Source organism: Ailuropoda melanoleuca, chromosome 3, assembly GCF_002007445.2.
Source record: "Ailuropoda melanoleuca isolate Jingjing chromosome 3, ASM200744v2, whole genome shotgun sequence".
NCBI classification, from domain to species: Eukaryota; Metazoa; Chordata; class Mammalia; order Carnivora; family Ursidae; genus Ailuropoda; species Ailuropoda melanoleuca.
This window is the reverse complement of record NC_048220.1, coordinates 27,567,487-27,582,196: the sequence shown is the minus strand read 5'-3', so window position 1 is coordinate 27,582,196 and position 14,710 is coordinate 27,567,487. Positions and strand designations below refer to the sequence as shown.

At 54.2% G+C, this 14,710-nt stretch overlaps 2 protein-coding genes across 6 annotated transcripts in view; both read left to right on the top strand.

Annotated features, from left to right (window-relative positions):
* The first annotated feature begins 17 nt into the window (after nucleotides 1–17).
* On the top strand, nucleotides 18–2,125 carry MZB1 (marginal zone B and B1 cell specific protein). The gene is made up of 4 exons (XM_002912577.4): nucleotides 18–262; nucleotides 1,097–1,224; nucleotides 1,579–1,689; nucleotides 1,788–2,125. The coding sequence occupies exons 1-4, from the start codon at nucleotides 59–61 to the stop codon at nucleotides 1,942–1,944; spliced, it is 600 nt and encodes a 199-aa protein (XP_002912623.2). The 5' UTR covers nucleotides 18–58; the 3' UTR covers nucleotides 1,945–2,125.
* A 1,645-nt stretch (nucleotides 2,126–3,770) lies between these two features.
* SLC23A1 (solute carrier family 23 member 1) overlaps nucleotides 3,771–14,710 on the top strand; it is a 15,049-nt gene continuing 4,109 nt past the window's right edge. Inside the window, exons 1-15 of one of the 5 annotated variants that reach the window (XM_034656097.1) lie at nucleotides 3,775–4,117; nucleotides 5,263–5,324; nucleotides 5,949–6,083; nucleotides 6,542–6,699; nucleotides 7,395–7,483; nucleotides 7,648–7,715; nucleotides 7,899–8,080; nucleotides 8,192–8,312; nucleotides 8,607–8,763; nucleotides 9,079–9,226; nucleotides 9,783–9,888; nucleotides 10,067–10,196; nucleotides 10,296–10,439; nucleotides 10,902–10,997; nucleotides 11,668–11,878. In XM_034656097.1, coding sequence (XP_034511988.1) covers nucleotides 4,036–4,117; nucleotides 5,263–5,324; nucleotides 5,949–6,083; nucleotides 6,542–6,699; nucleotides 7,395–7,483; nucleotides 7,648–7,715; nucleotides 7,899–8,080; nucleotides 8,192–8,312; nucleotides 8,607–8,763; nucleotides 9,079–9,226; nucleotides 9,783–9,888; nucleotides 10,067–10,196; nucleotides 10,296–10,439; nucleotides 10,902–10,997; nucleotides 11,668–11,717 — 1,728 coding nt within the window. In that variant the 5' untranslated portion in view covers nucleotides 3,775–4,035 and the 3' untranslated portion in view covers nucleotides 11,718–11,878. Of the gene's footprint in view, nucleotides 4,118–5,262; nucleotides 5,325–5,866; nucleotides 6,084–6,541; nucleotides 6,700–7,394; nucleotides 7,484–7,647; nucleotides 7,716–7,898; nucleotides 8,081–8,191; nucleotides 8,313–8,606; nucleotides 8,764–9,078; nucleotides 9,227–9,782; nucleotides 9,889–10,066; nucleotides 10,197–10,295; nucleotides 10,440–10,901; nucleotides 10,998–11,667; nucleotides 11,879–13,690; nucleotides 13,958–14,710 lie in introns of those variants that run through there. The other 4 variants (XM_019795843.2, XM_034656099.1, XM_034656098.1 and 1 more) reach the window with 4 other exon arrangements.

The following is a 14,710-nucleotide window of genomic DNA, read 5'->3' as shown; positions in this document are numbered from 1 at the left end:
TCCGGGGTGGCCCCCACTGCACACATGAACACGCACACCTGCGCCCCAACCACAGCCCATGCTCACTGAGCCAGCTCCACTGACCATGAGGCTGTCCCTGCCACTGATACTGCTGCTGCTGGGAGTCTGGGCCATCCCAGGGGGCTTCGGGGACAGGGCCCCACTCACAGCCACAGCCCCACAGCTGGACGATGAGGAGAAGTACTCAGCTCATATGCCTGCTCACCTGCGCTGTGATGCCTGCAGGGCAGTGGTATACCAGGTGAGTACCTCCCCCCTGCATTCCCCTGCCCCTGTCCAGGTCCCTCCTGAAGCCAGTCCCCTCCATCCACCTCGGATTCTACCACTGGCCTTGAATTTCCAAACTCGCACCCTTGGGCCCTGAGTTAGACTCAGCTTTCCATGGTATTCCATCTGCACCTCACCCAAACCTCCATGCCTCAGTTTATCCATCTCTCAGCCCAACGGAGAGCAAACAATCTGGGACACCCCATAGTATTTCGAGACCCTCGGGAGTCACCCGCTTGTCCTCTCTGACTCCTCCCTTTCCAGGCTTATCCTCAGGTCTGGACTCCTTCCCTGGCTGGGGAGCACTGGTGTATATGTGCATGTGTGCACATGGCTTGAGTGCACGAATATAGGAGTATGAGCGTGTCTTGAGTTCACACAGAAACCTGCCAAGCGTGCCTGAGCACCTCTGTGGGGGGAGGGAAGCCTATGAGTACATGTGTCTTTGAAGACTGGGCTGTTTTTGTTTTTTCATCTTTTGTTTTTTCCTTTCCTTGTTCTTACGGTTTAAAATAGCATGGCTGATGGGCAGGTGTGCCCTGGGGAAGGAGCCCTAGTGCTCAGTCCTAACTTCCCACCTCAGCGGTTCCTACCCACCCACCCCAGCCCAGGGAGGTGCATCCCACCTCAGCAGACCCAGTGCCACTTTCAGAACCTGGGGGAGGGCCATGAAGCTACCGAACAGGAGCTTCCTGCCCCAAAGTCTCCCTCACCACCTCGCTCTCTCCAGAGACCCAAGCTCCTGTCTGACCCTCCCCCGCCATTGAGCAGTCCCGAAGCCCTGGCTCTCAGCCCCTCCTTGTTCTAGATGTGGCAACATTTGGCAAAGGCAGAGGCCAAGCTTCACACCCCAGACTCAGGGGGGCGGCGGCGGGAGCTGAGCGAGTCGGTGTATACAGACGTCCTGGACCAGAGCTGCACCCACACCTGGCAGGGGTGAGTCAAGAATCTGGCCCCTACCACCCTCCTCTAGGGGTAGGGCTGATGGGTAGAGGTTCCTGCTTTCTCACTCACACCAGACACACAATCCACTAGGGCTTTGGTCTAAGGTAGGGGTCTGGCTGGGATGAAGTCGGAGCTGGGGGCAAGTAGAATGCTACGTGGCCAGGGGACAAGGTTGCTGTGTGACCTTGGGCCAGGGGCTTTCCCTCTCTGGTTCTGTTTTCCGTCAGGGAGGATCAGAATCTGGGCTCTGAATTAAGCAGATGCCCAGCATGCCCAGTGGGGATGTATCCCTCGCTGGCAGGGCTCCCACTAATGCTATATCTGTCTCCTTCCTGCTGCTTCCAGCTATGGGGTCCGAGAAGTGAACCAGGTGAAACGTCTCACGGGCCCAGGGCTCAGCAAGGGGCCAGAGCCAAGCATCAGCGTGATGATCACAGGGGGCCCCTGGCCCACCAGGTGATGACAGGAGTGTGGGGCTGGGATGGAGACCTTGGAGCCTTGATCAGCCCCCTGAGGGGCAGGCAGGGTCTGAGGCTCCTGTTGGGCTCCCGTAGGCTCTCCAGGACATGTTTGCACTACCTGGGGGAGTTTGGAGAAGACCAGATCTACGAAGCCCACCAACAAGGCCGAGGGGCTCTGGAGACATTGCTGTGTGGAGGACCCCAAGGGGCCTGCTCGGAAGAGGGGACCGTCACAAGGACAGAGCTCTAGTCCGGCTCCTTCTTCCTGGTCAGCCACAGAAGAGAGCTGGGGCGGCCTCTGGGTCTGCCCCACTCCTTCCTGCAGGCTGTCTGGAGGGCAGGAATGCCATGCTTTTGTGTGCTGCCACGCCCCCTCCCTCCTCCAGCTTCAGGACACTGGGGCCATGTGGGGGTGGGGGTGGGGGTGGGGGGAAGGCCTTCCCTCTGGACTCAAATAAAACCCAGTGACCTCGATTTCTTGATTCCTTCTCTCTGCAAAAGGTGCTTGTGGGGGGCGCCTGGGTGGCACAGTGGTTGAGCATCTGCCTTCGGCTCAGGGGGTGATCCCAGCGTTGTGGGATCGAGCCCCACATCAGGCTCCTCTGCTATGGGCCTGCTTCTTCCTCTCCCACTCCCCCTGCCTGTGTTCCCTCCCTTGCTGGCTGTCTCTATCTCTGTCAAATAAATAAATAAAATCTTTAAAAAAAAAAAAAGGTGCTTGTGGGACTGGGAGGACAGACACTGGTATTTCTGCTGATGTTATACCAAGAGAGGGCCAAACACAGTTGCTTCCCAGTCTCCCAGAGGTAGGTGAGATGTGTCATGGCTGGAAATGTGAGCAAGCTGTCAAAGGCATATGGGACTAGTTACATGAATAGTGAAACCCCAAATCCATCAAGAGAGAAAAGAAAAACCAAAGAAAACTCCATGACCAGGCTACCTTGTAGACACGCCCACTCAGCCACTGCATGCTATCTGGGCCCCTCCTGGAACACTAGTCTAACTGGGTCTATTCCCAGCAGCCGCTCAATTTCTGGACTCTACCTCTGACCCCAGCTGACAGGGTTGGGCCTTAGGTGTCTGTCTGGGACTGGGCAGGGCAGGGTTCCTGGAACGAGCTGGATTCAGTATCTTGGCTCCCAGCCCGGCGCTCCCCAGAAATTCTCTTGACCTGGGACCCTCCTTTTTAGCAATGGAGGAAAGCGCCCCACCTGGGCCCCACCTGAGAATGGGAACCTATGGGCAGGCTTCGCTGTAACTTGTCGTTTCCTTCGTGGGTATCTCCCTGAGCTGCTGAAACCATGGCACTGGACAGAAGAGACGCTCTAATCCCCAGATGACAGACACTGAAACCGAGGCTTAGAAAATAAAAGAGGGGGCGCCTGGGTGGCTTAGACAGCTAAGCATCTGACTCTTGATCTCGGTTCAGGTCATGATCTCGGGGCTGTGAGATCGAGCCCCAGCACAGACTCCATGCTGAGGGCGGAATCTGCTTAAAATTCTCTCCCTCTCCCTCGCGCCTCCCCCCACCTTTTGCGAGTGAGTGTGCTCTCTCTCTCTCAAAAAGAAAGGAAGAAAGAAAGAAAGAAAGAAAGAAAGAAAGAAAGAAAGAAAGAAAGAAGAAAGAAAGAAAGAAAGAAAAGAGGCGCTCAGGCCAAGTCTCCGGGTGAGTAGTGGAGGGGCCAGGAGGGGATTCAGATTCTGAGGGTGGGGCAGGTCATTGCTGGAGAAATAGGGGTGCTCCAGGCAGGCCCTGACCCCTTCAACTTCCATGAGCTGTACTGCAGCCTGGTCCCCTAGATTCCATTACATGCTCCCTATCTGCCGGAGGCCCTTCCTCCCTGGCCTTCAGCCCAGGAGAGAACCCCTGGTCATCAGCAAGACAGCCAGGGCCCAAGGAACAAGTTGAGCTGTCAGTAGTAGTGGGTGTGGAGATGGGAGCCTGTGACATGGACCTGTGTGGCTCTGCGTTTGTAGGGCGTGATTTAGACACACTCTGCAGCACGGTCTGGGTGTTGTGGGTCCATCTGTTTGTGTATCTGAAACCATGTGCGACTTAGCTGCCTTGTCTCTATGTGGATGGCATGTGATTGGGGTTGAGTTGAATGTCCCTGGGACTGTGCACATAAGTGTGAGGGGTGGGGCTCTGCCTCCATAGCCCCCTGGGGAGTACTGGGGTGGAGAGAGGCGGGGAGGAAGTGCTAAAGAGCAGTTTCGAAGCTTCGAACTGGTCAGACAACTTTTGGACACCTGGGAGCAGGAGCCAAGGAAGCAGAGCAGGAGATTGGCAGACAGGGCGACAGCTGGAGGCCGGACAGGCAGACGGATTTGCGGCCGTAGCATGAAGCTGCTGTCCAGCTGGAGAGCCCGGCTGACTGCGGGCCCTTGGAGCGGGGCCTGGCCGTGGGCCCAACAACCGAGAAGTAGGTGGGCCCTGGGGGGCTGGGCCTGGGGCAGCACAGAGGGGAGCAGAACCAGGAACCTTAGGCTCGATCCTCACCGGCTGAGGAGCCCCAGTTCCTCGGAGCCTCCCCAGGCCCCTTCAGCCAACTCTGACCCGCATGGCCAGGCCGGTGGGCCTGCCGGGTGGAGAAGACAGGCTGAGTCCAGGGCAGGCTTCAGCAGCTGTGTGACATGCACTCCCGCGGGGCCCAGTCCTTAGAAAGGTATGGTTTAATCTGGTTTAATACTCTGCTGTTGCTGTATCAAAATTCATAATACTAAAAAAAAAAAAAAAAAAAAAATTCATAGTACTTTAGGAAGGGGGTTCCCAAACTTTTCATTTTGCAGATTCTGCAGCCAGTCCTGACTGGGAGGGGAAGGGAATCATTGTCCTGACACAGGGAACAGGCAAGGCTGGGCCAACCTGGGCAGCTTGTCCTCCAGTGGCCCATCTGTTTTGTGCCTCTGTGACGCTGAGGGGTATGTGGCCATGTGGGAAAGGCAGCCCTTTATTGAATTTAATGGCTGATTCATAGCATGAACTCAGGAGTTCAGGTTTACCTGAGTTTATAGAATCATGTTCTAAAATCTTGTTACCTGTGTGGCCTCAGTCAGATCACATCTCCTAGATCTGTTTCCTCAGCAGTAAAAGAGGTTAACACCACCTAACACCTGGGGTTAGACACGGGAATGCATAGCAGTTGCTTGACATGCAGTCGTTCCTCATTAAGGACAGTGACTCTGATAACGATAATTATTAATTTGTTATTAATAAGTGGGGAAGAGTCTCATTCAGAATGCTACCTATTAAGGGCCACTGCCATTCACCCGGGGCTTGGTGAACTGTCCACTCCTCACCTCCACCCTGGCCCTCTCTTAGAAACAAGAACAGGTCCCATGCCCAGGCACAGGTGCAGGCAGGGAAGGGCGCGAGCTCGGGAGGGAAATGTGACCGGGGCTTGGGTGGCCTTTACCACTATGGCCGGAGTTAATACGTTACCTCTGCCCAGGTTTGCCTTTTGCAATCAGAGCTGGAGATCTGGTTACAGATTTACTTCGAACAATGTCTGATGTGTGGACTAAAGTCCTCCCTGGCCTTCGTAAAGCCATCCCCTCTTTTCCTCAGGAACTGCTCACAACTGTGACCCAAAGATGAGGGCCCAGGAGAACCCGGAGGGCCGGACACAGGTGCTGGGGAATGGGTGGGAGCTGGGTGAGGGCAGGGTTGGGTGGGAGCTAGAGGGTTTGCTCATGCCTTCCCCCTGAGGAGGCAGAGACACAAGTTCTGATGAACTTGATTGAGAGTGACTATCCCAGGCTGAAAGTAACAAATGGGGGGTGGGGTGTGGGTGGCAGGGAGGGTGCAGGAGTTGTCAGCTTTGGGACTGGCTGACTCCAGCTTGAGGGGGGACCACCTACCCCCACCCCCAGGGCAACCCCAGGACCTCCAAGTGGCAAGGGTGGGGGCAGAGTTTGCCCAAGAGGACCTGTTCACAGACTTCAGCCCTCTTGGATCCCTCTCCTGTTGCCCCTTGGGGCCTTCTGACTTAGGGGCCCATCCCCTTGGCCTGAACGCCCCAGTCCCAAGGCCTCCAGGAGTCCGCATAGTGGACTCACCCCTACACAAAGGAAGGTGAGGAGGGAGCCAGGGGTAGCCAGGCCAGACACGGATGAACGGAGAGGGAGGGTGGGGCTCAGAAGCCATTCTGAGGATCTGACATGCCACTCAGGCCACCTGATTGATTCTGGGGCAGAATGGACTTTGCTGGTCCCCATCACTCCACCCTGAGTTACTTCTCTCCGCTGCCCTAGCATGAGTCTCTGGGCTCCGCAGGGAATTCCACGAGGGATCCCACGGTCCCCCTGCCCACAGACCCCAAGTTTGACATGTTGTACAAGATCGAGGATGTGCCACCCTGGTACCTGTGTATTCTGCTGGGCTTCCAGGTGGGTTTCCCTGCAGGGCTTCCCCACCCCCACTCTGCATGCTCCCCAGGATCCCAGCACCCTTCCTGGCCAACAAGTTTATCTTGGGTAACAGGAAGAGAAACCTAAGGTCAACAACAGTGACTGTTACCAAGCTGGGATGGGGAGGGGGGTTCTGATGGGGCCTGAGAGGAGATTATCCCTGGGAATATGTGTCTCCTGCCAGGCAGAATGTCAGTCACAGGGGAGAGGACCCACTCCACAGAAGCCACAGAAGTAACTTGGGGGCAGATTAGTACCCCAAAGAGAGAGGTGAATGGTAGCTTTCTGGGAATCCCTTGTAGGAGTATCAGGCCTGGGCGAGCACCCTGCCAGGGGCAGCATGGGTTCAGACCCCCTGAGGCAGGCATGAGGGTCGCTCCCCTGTTTCCCTGTGAGCCCTGGGGGCCCTGCCTCATGCACTCTCCCCCCTCCCCTAGCATTACTTGACATGCTTCAGTGGCACCATTGCTGTGCCCTTCCTTCTGGCTGAGGCGCTGTGTGTGGGCCGGGACCAGCACATGGTCAGCCAGCTCATCGGTACGATTTTCACCTGTGTGGGCATCACCACCCTCATCCAGACCACAGTGGGAATCCGGTGAGCCTCCCTGGCCCCGCCTCTCCGCCCCCAACATACACTGTGATCCACATGGCAGGAGCAGGTGGTTTCTCTGAGGGCTCTTTTGGTGGGGGGTGGGGGGAGCTGCTATCTGCCCCCACTTGCTACTCCTATTTCCCAAGCCAGCCCTAGAGCCAGGCAGCTGGGATCCTACCTTGGGCGCCTGAGGCTCCTCAAAGGCAAGAGTTAAGGCCTACTCTGGGTAATCAGGACCACCCACTCCTGGCTTTAAGGTTCTATGTGGGCCTCTTCAACGGCCCATCCTCCCCGGGGGCCCCCTGCCCCAAGTGCACAGCTCAAGGCCTGGGTGGCCAAAAGACGGTTGTGTGGTGGGTTGATGGAGGAAGGTTGTGAGTGAAGCTTGGAGGTAAGAGCTGAGCTGTTTCCTTCCTTGCGTGTGGTTCCTCACAGTGCAGAAGCTGGGGCTGAGAAGGAAAGGGGGAACGTTGTGGGCCAGGGACTCCATTGTTTTCTTCCTTGGCCCCCCCAAATTAATAGAGTCATGCTGGGGCCGCAGTGACTTCTCTCTGCACTGTCCCTTGTCCCTCTGTGTCTCTGCCTCTGGCTGTGATTCTGTCTCCTTCTCCGGGTGCTCCTCTCTCCCCATCTCTCCTGTCTCTGTGTCCTTGCCCATCCCTGACCCCACCCCTGTTACTCTGTGCCTCTCCTTCCAGGCTGCCTCTGTTCCAGGCCAGTGCCTTTGCATTTCTGGTCCCAGCCAAAGCCATCCTGGCCCTGGAGAGATGGAAATGCCCCCCAGAAGGTGGGCACACTTCTGGGGGCTGTGCTGGAGAGGGGAGGCCCAGAAGCCCGGAAGTCTGGACAACTGTCCCAACTCCAGACAATTGGATACATTCATGGCAGCATCTTCTCTTCCTCTCTGTCTCTGTTCCCTGGCCATGTGTGTGTCCTTGTTTCTGCTCCCAGAGGAGATCTACGGTAACTGGAGTCTCCCCCTGAACACCTCTCATATCTGGCATCCACGGATACGAGAGGTGGGTTTGCACTTGGGGTAGAAAAGACCTGGACTTGAGGAGGGGCTAGATGGGACTGAGGGCCACTGCTGAGTTGGGAGATTCAAGGAGGTGGTCCAGATGCTTTTTTTTTTTTTTTTTTTTTTTTAATGTAGAGGTCATAGCCTCTGTATAGGGACTTATAGCTGATCTTTGCTTTTCTAGGTCCAGGGTGCAATCATGGTGTCCAGCACAGTGGAGGTGGTGATCGGGCTGATGGGGCTGCCTGGGGCCCTGCTCAGCTACATAGGACCTCTCACGGTCACCCCCACTGTCTCCCTCATTGGCCTCTCTGTCTTCCAAGCTGCTGGTGACCGAGCTGGCTCCCACTGGGGCATCTCAGCTTGGTGAGTGGGCACCAGGCCTGATCCTTGCCCAACCTCAGCCCTTTCACCCCTTTCATGTCCTCTCCTTAGCCCAGCCTACCAGCCATCTTTCCTTTGTGCCTCTGCCCCCAGTTCTATTCTCCTGATCGTCCTCTTCTCCCAGTACCTGCGTAACCTCACCTTCCTGCTGCCTGTCTACCGCTGGGGCAAGGGCCTGACTCTCTTCCGCATCCAGATCTTCAAGATGTTTCCAGTGAGGAGCTGACAGGCGGTGGCTAGGGCTGGAACGGGGGCAGGTGCTGGACCTGTGTCCAGGGCAAAGGTTGGGGGGCAGGTCCGGGACAGCAGAGGAGCTAGAGCCAGAGCACAGATGAGGTCCCAGCCAGGGGCTAGAGCAGGTATCAGGGCCTAGGCTTGAGCTAGGGCAGGGGTGAAGGCTGGGGTTGGGGCTGGGGTTGTGGTGGAGGCTGGGGCTGAGGTAGGGTTGGTTAGCCTGGACTGAGACTTCCAGGGCCCTCAGCACTCCCCTCACCCCACCCCACTTCAGATTGTGCTGGCCATCATGACCGTGTGGCTGCTCTGCTATGTCCTGACCCTGATGAACGTGCTGCCCTCAGACCCCACAGCTTATGGCTTCCAGGCACGGACGGATGCACGAGGGGACATCATGGCTATTGCGCCCTGGATCCGCATCCCCTACCCCTGTGAGCCACGACACCTGGCCCCCTCTGCCTCCAGCTGAGACCATCCATGAGGCCCCTGATGATACCAGTCCTGCTGACGATATAATTAGCATTAACTGTACATTTATAGTGTGCCAGGCAGAGTGTTTTCCTCAAAGCCTCACTCCAGCTTCATGAATCCAAGTGATCCCAAATAAGTTCCCACGACTGTATAGCTCCCACCCGAGCTTGAGGTCCCTTAACCCCCACTCTCACCCCCCCCCCACGTACCGCTGAGTCCCCTCCCTGGTCCATCCAGTGGCATTCCATCCACCCTCCTATCTCCCCCTGATCCAGGTCAGTGGGGCCTGCCCACAGTGACTGCAGCTGCTGTTCTGGGAATGTTCAGTGCCACACTGGCGGGCATCATTGAGTCCATCGGGGATTACTATGCTTGTGCCCGCCTGGCTGGTGCCCCACCCCCTCCAGTACATGCCATCAACAGGTATGGCCACCAGCCGTCTCCCGTAGCTGATCCTCTCAGAGGCCACCCAGAGAGCAAATGTAGGGATAGGGCTGAGTCCCAAAGGTGTGGACTTGGTGAAGTGCTAATACTTTCCAGACCTCATTCTCCATACTTATGAAATGGGGATGCTCTCATCATTCAGTCTGAGTGCTTCGAGTAGCTGAGATAATGAAGCCTAAGGGAAACTGTGGTCGTTGACAATCTTAAACGTGCCTGGCCCTCCATGTGCATTCTCTTATGCAATCTACTAACAACTCTGTGAGACAGGTACCCTTATTACCCCCATTTTACAGATGAGGAAATTGAAGCCCAGAGTCACCCAAGGGAGTAAGTTCCAGGGCGCTGGGACTAGCGCTTGGACGTGGGCTCTTGGCTCCCAGACCTACCTCTGGCCTGGAGTGGGGAGTACTACGGACAGATAGTTGCAGCTTGCACAGTCCCCAAGAAGGCGAGCAGCCAGCCCAGGGTGTGGGGGTGGAGTGGACACAAGCCAGGGGAGGCTAGACCAAGCCTTCAACTCGCCCTTTCCTGACAGGGGCATCTTCACTGAGGGCATCTGCTGCATTATCGCAGGGCTGTTGGGCACAGGCAACGGGTCCACCTCGTCCAGCCCCAACATCGGCGTTCTGGGGATTACCAAGGTGCCACAAGCCAGAGCCGCACAAAGCCCCACCCCGTCTTCAAGCGGTCCAACCCCGCAACGAGCCTGGGCCGTTTTGTGCTAGCTTTTGTATCGGGCCCCGCCCGCCTTCCCTCGGGGAACTCAGCCCGCCCGGCTCCGCCCCCAGAGCCTAACCCCGCCCCCTGGCTCCCCCGCAGGTAGGCAGCCGGCGCGTGGTGCAGTATGGTGCCGGCATCATGCTAGTCCTGGGCACGGTTGGCAAATTCACCGCCCTTTTTGCTTCGCTCCCTGACCCCATACTGGGGGGCATGTTCTGCACCCTTTTCGGTGAGTGCCGCGTGCAGGCCGGGGGTCTCCGCGCGGTCTGGGAGTGGTGGAGTCCACCCTGCCCGCACAGCAGCTCCAGCGGTTATCCTGCACCCTCAGGCATGATTACGGCTGTGGGGCTGTCCAACTTGCAGTTCGTGGACATGAACTCCTCCCGCAACCTGTTCGTGCTCGGATTTTCCATGTTCTTCGGGCTCACGCTGCCCAATTACCTGGAGTCCAACCCTGGCGCCATCAGCACAGGTACCTACGCTAGTCAGAATGTCCGGGCGTGGGGGACGTGTGGTGGGCTCTGGGCACAGCTCCCTCCCTCCAAGGCACCCTACGACAGAGCCACAACTCCTGCCCAACTCAGGATGTGAAGCAGAGGCTGAGAAGCCAATCAGCAGCTGTCCTTTACTAAGACGCTGTGTATGGACAGGCATGGAGCTTTACACGCGCTCATTTAATATGCACAACAGCTCCACAGGACAGATACTGTTGTCCTCTCCACGTGACTGAGGAGGAAAGTGAGGCTCAGAGAAGTTACATTATCTGTCCCAAGACAACAAAACTGGGATTATAGGTGTGAAAGCTGGTATTTGTACCGTTTCATCTCCTTGCCTGCTCAAAGAAGTCAAGAAGCTGCCCAAGTGGGAACGAAGTCCCTAAGCTCGGTCTCCAGATGAGGCCGGCATACCCACTGGCCCTTGGCCTATTCCACAGGCATTCCTGAAGTGGACCAGATTCTGACTGTGCTGCTGACCACAGAGATGTTCGTGGGTGGGTGCCTCGCTTTCATACTGGACAACACAGTGCCAGGTATGGGTCAGCCCTGGGAGGGACACACAGGACTAGGCTGGGCTCATCTGCCCTCCAACAGATGGCCCCTCAACCTGAAGTGTGGCCAGGACCCATGCAATGCAGGCCCTGAAAGGAAAAGCAGGGACACTTGGGCTGGTGGAGTGCCCACTGGCTGGAGGGAGAGACCCCTGGCTGGAGAGAGGCACGGACGTGCCCTACAGGTCTTGAAGAGGGTAGGTCTAGGGGAGCCATTCCCAGGCCCTGTGAGTTATTTCCTCTCCATTTCTTGATAGCCATCAGGTGGAAGGGTGCCTTTGGGAGCCTTTGCCTTCTTCCATTAGGCCAAATAAAAATGAAGCATCAGTTTGGGTGGCAAAACCCACTCCAATTATTGCCAGCAGCCTGTCACGCTTGACTACTAGGAGAGCCCCAAATGTTCTCTTTGGTATTGGGTCTTTTTCCAACAACTGTGGAGGATACTTGGTGTGGGCCCTGAGAACACTCCTGGCCCATGTTTAGGTGCCCTATAAAATATAAAAACTAAATGCCTCCAGTTGTAATAACGAGTAACGAGTTTTCCATATTCTAACGAGTAATAAGCATAGTTAACATTTACCAAATATTTACTATGGGTCAGGCATGAAACTATAGGTCTCGCTTCATTCTCAAAAACTATGTTGTTATGCAGAGACTGGAAACACCATTTTACAAGGAAACAGAATCAAGGAGGTTAAGTGACTCACCAAAGTTCACAACATTTGCAGATTTAAAAGGCCGCAGGGGCGCCTGGGTGGCACAGCGGTTAAGCGTCTGCCTTCGGCTCAGGGCGTGATCCCGGCATTATGGGATCCGAGCCCCACATCAGGCTCCTCTGCTATGAGCCTGCTTCTTCCTCTCCTACTCCCCCTGCTTGTGTTCTCTCTCTCGCTGCTGTCTCTATCTCTGTCGAATAAATAAATAAAATCTTTAAAAAAAAATAAAATAAAAAAAATAAAAGGCTGCAAATCTGAGATTTTTTTTTTTAAAGATTTTATTTATTTATTCGACAGAGATAGAGCCAGTGAGAGAGGGAACACAAGCAGGGGGAATGGGAGAGGAAGAAGCAGGCTCATAGCAGAGGAGCCTGGTGGGGCTCGATCCCATAACGCCGGGATCACGCCCTGAGCCAAAGGCAGACGCTTAACCGCTGTGCCACCCTGGCGCCCCGGCAAATCTGAGATTTTAACGAAGTCCATCAGATGCAGTCTATGGCTTGTGTCCCAGCCACTGACTGCACCATACTGCCTCTGTTGGAGGGTTTCAGGGGAATTAGAAGATCAGGGAAAGCTCTGTGGAGGCAGAGGTTAAAGACTGCATCAGCCCAAGAAGACGGATGGAGTACCACGATGACGGTCCTCCATCCGCCACCACTTACCAGCCTAAACACAGCTGTAGGGTTGGAGGACGGGCAGGAAGGGCCTAGGTGCCTTGGCCCTTTTAGAGATTTTAGCACCAGATGATGTGAGAACTCCTGGTAGCAGGTACCCCATGGGCTAATGGCGCCCCTCCCCATTGAGAGGAAGCCAGGCTGCGGACCAGACACAAGGAAGTGGCCGCCTCAATGCCCAGGGAATCTGGGGAGATGGAAGGCATCAGGTGGACAGCTGTAAACAGAGGAGCTTCTTTGTGATCTGGATAGCTGGATTAAGCTACCCAGATGTGAACAGCCTCAGACTGCCTGAGTTCCTCACATCCCCATCCTTCAACCCAACTGCCTATCAGCAACCATCTCTGCCAGGGATCATTACAGAGGTTATGCCACATAATCTTCAGTAGTCCTTCAATGTGCATTGGATGAGGAATCTGATCACACCCAGGTCTGGCTAAATCAGAAGCCAGGGCTTAATCATGGAATCATACACTTTCTTCTGTGTGATGGGCACTTTGCTGATGGGCCACTTGGCATTTGCTCTTTCCCCATCTACACCCCAAACTTAGAAGGGCAAAGTAGTTCAGCAAATGGTAGCGGGGCTAGTGGAAGCCTCTTTCCACTATATTTACACTCCATCACACTTCTTTCACCCCAGCCTTCTTGTGAAAGCCTGAGACATCATGCACCCCTCCCCCACCTCCTGAGGGAGCATTCCCCTAGACGTAAATTATCTTTTGTGTATACATACTACCAACAAAGATTTTACTTGGCTTGACTTTGAGTTTTGTATTATAAAAACGAGTTTATTTCCCAAATATGGAATCCTAATATTGAATATCAATACTGATTATAGTGTTTCTAAATGGCCCTCCCTGCCCCCAAAGCCGACTGGGCACTATTGGTCCTCATCAGCTTAGCACATGCTAGCCCCATATTAAAGATGTAAGTTGACAATTACTTAACCTTTCTGCCTGTTTCTTCATCATAAAAACGTGTACAATGTGTCTATATACCTTCCAGAGGTAGGTTTTGAAGAAATGAGATAATGAAATTAAGGCACTTAGCAGAGAGCCTGGCACACTATAGATACTAATTATAACCAGTATCTTTTAGGGTTTCCTAGAGCTCTGGCCAAGTTAAGAGCTGAGAAATCATGGATTCAGTAACCTTTCAGTCCCAGAAAATATTTGAGAATGAAGACAATGGATTCCAGAAATCTGTTTCAGGACTAGGTTATGGAGGTATGGAGGGAAGGTAATGGAGGGCTGCTGACCCTGCTAACCTCAGTACCTTATTTCAGGGAGCCCAGAGGAACGAGGTCTGATACAGTGGAAAGCTGGGGCCCATGCCAACAGTGAGATGTCTACCAACCTCAAGAGCTATGACTTCCCCATAGGGATGAGCATGGTAAAAAGGACTGCCTTTCTGAAATACATTCCTATCTGCCCCGTCTTCAAAGGATTTTCACCAAGGTCAAAAACCCAGCTTCCAGTTCCAGAAGACACTCCAGAAAATATACAAATTGGATCTGCATGCACCAAAGTCTGAAAAATTACTCCTAGGAAAGGTAGGATGTGTGTTAAGACTGTCTTTTGTAGGAGGGTTGAAAAATAACAATATTCTTATACTTTAACCGAAGAAAAACAAAACCACTCAGTTTCTATTTTTTGTTGACCTATTTGACTGTCTTCAAGGGAACGGTAGACTGGGTAAAAAGTCAGTATATGGATTCTGAGCAGAATTCCTTAGCTATTTCATAATGAGAGAACTTCCCAACTGGTGTGGGTCACTAAGGGGTTACAAGTATGCTGACATATTGACCCCTTCAGCCTTCTCACTATCTAGGCAGGAAATGGGTCAACTGTAGCCCATGAGCCATAAACTCTAGCCACAGGTAGCCCCATCCTTGCACTCCAATGTGCTAAAACAAACAAACAAACCTCCCCCCCAAAACCACAACACTTTATGACATGAAATAGGTTGAGAAATACACTGCACAAGAACAGGAAAAATCCTCTCATATATGCTGCCTTATTTCAGTAGCAATAACATAAAAATCCCTAAAATCAAAACAGATGACTTCAAATACCCTAAAACTATGTTGCATAGGCCTGATGGGATGATCTGTCCAAAGGGCTTCAAAATGGAATAGCTGATGCTCTGAAACTTTCCATCTCTACCTGTAATGCAAATGCCTGACTCTCCAGTTAAACAGCTAAGCAGTTTTAATGTGCAGTTTCCCTGACAAGAAAAGTTCCAACACGGTGCCTGGGTGGCTCAGTCGTTAAGTGTCTGCCTTCGGCTCAGGTCATGATCCCAG

Excerpts from the sequence above, each read along its gene's own strand:
- MZB1 (XM_002912577.4), top strand. The coding sequence starts at position 59 with ATGCTCACTGAGCCAGCTCCACTGACCATGAGGCTGTCCCTGCCACTG. Across the intron at positions 1,225-1,578 it reads TGCACCCACACCTGGCAGGG|CTATGGGGTCCGAGAAGTGA; the intron begins GTGAGTCAAGAA and ends TGCTGCTTCCAG. Across the intron at positions 1,690-1,787 it reads GGGGGCCCCTGGCCCACCAG|GCTCTCCAGGACATGTTTGC; the intron begins GTGATGACAGGA and ends GGGCTCCCGTAG.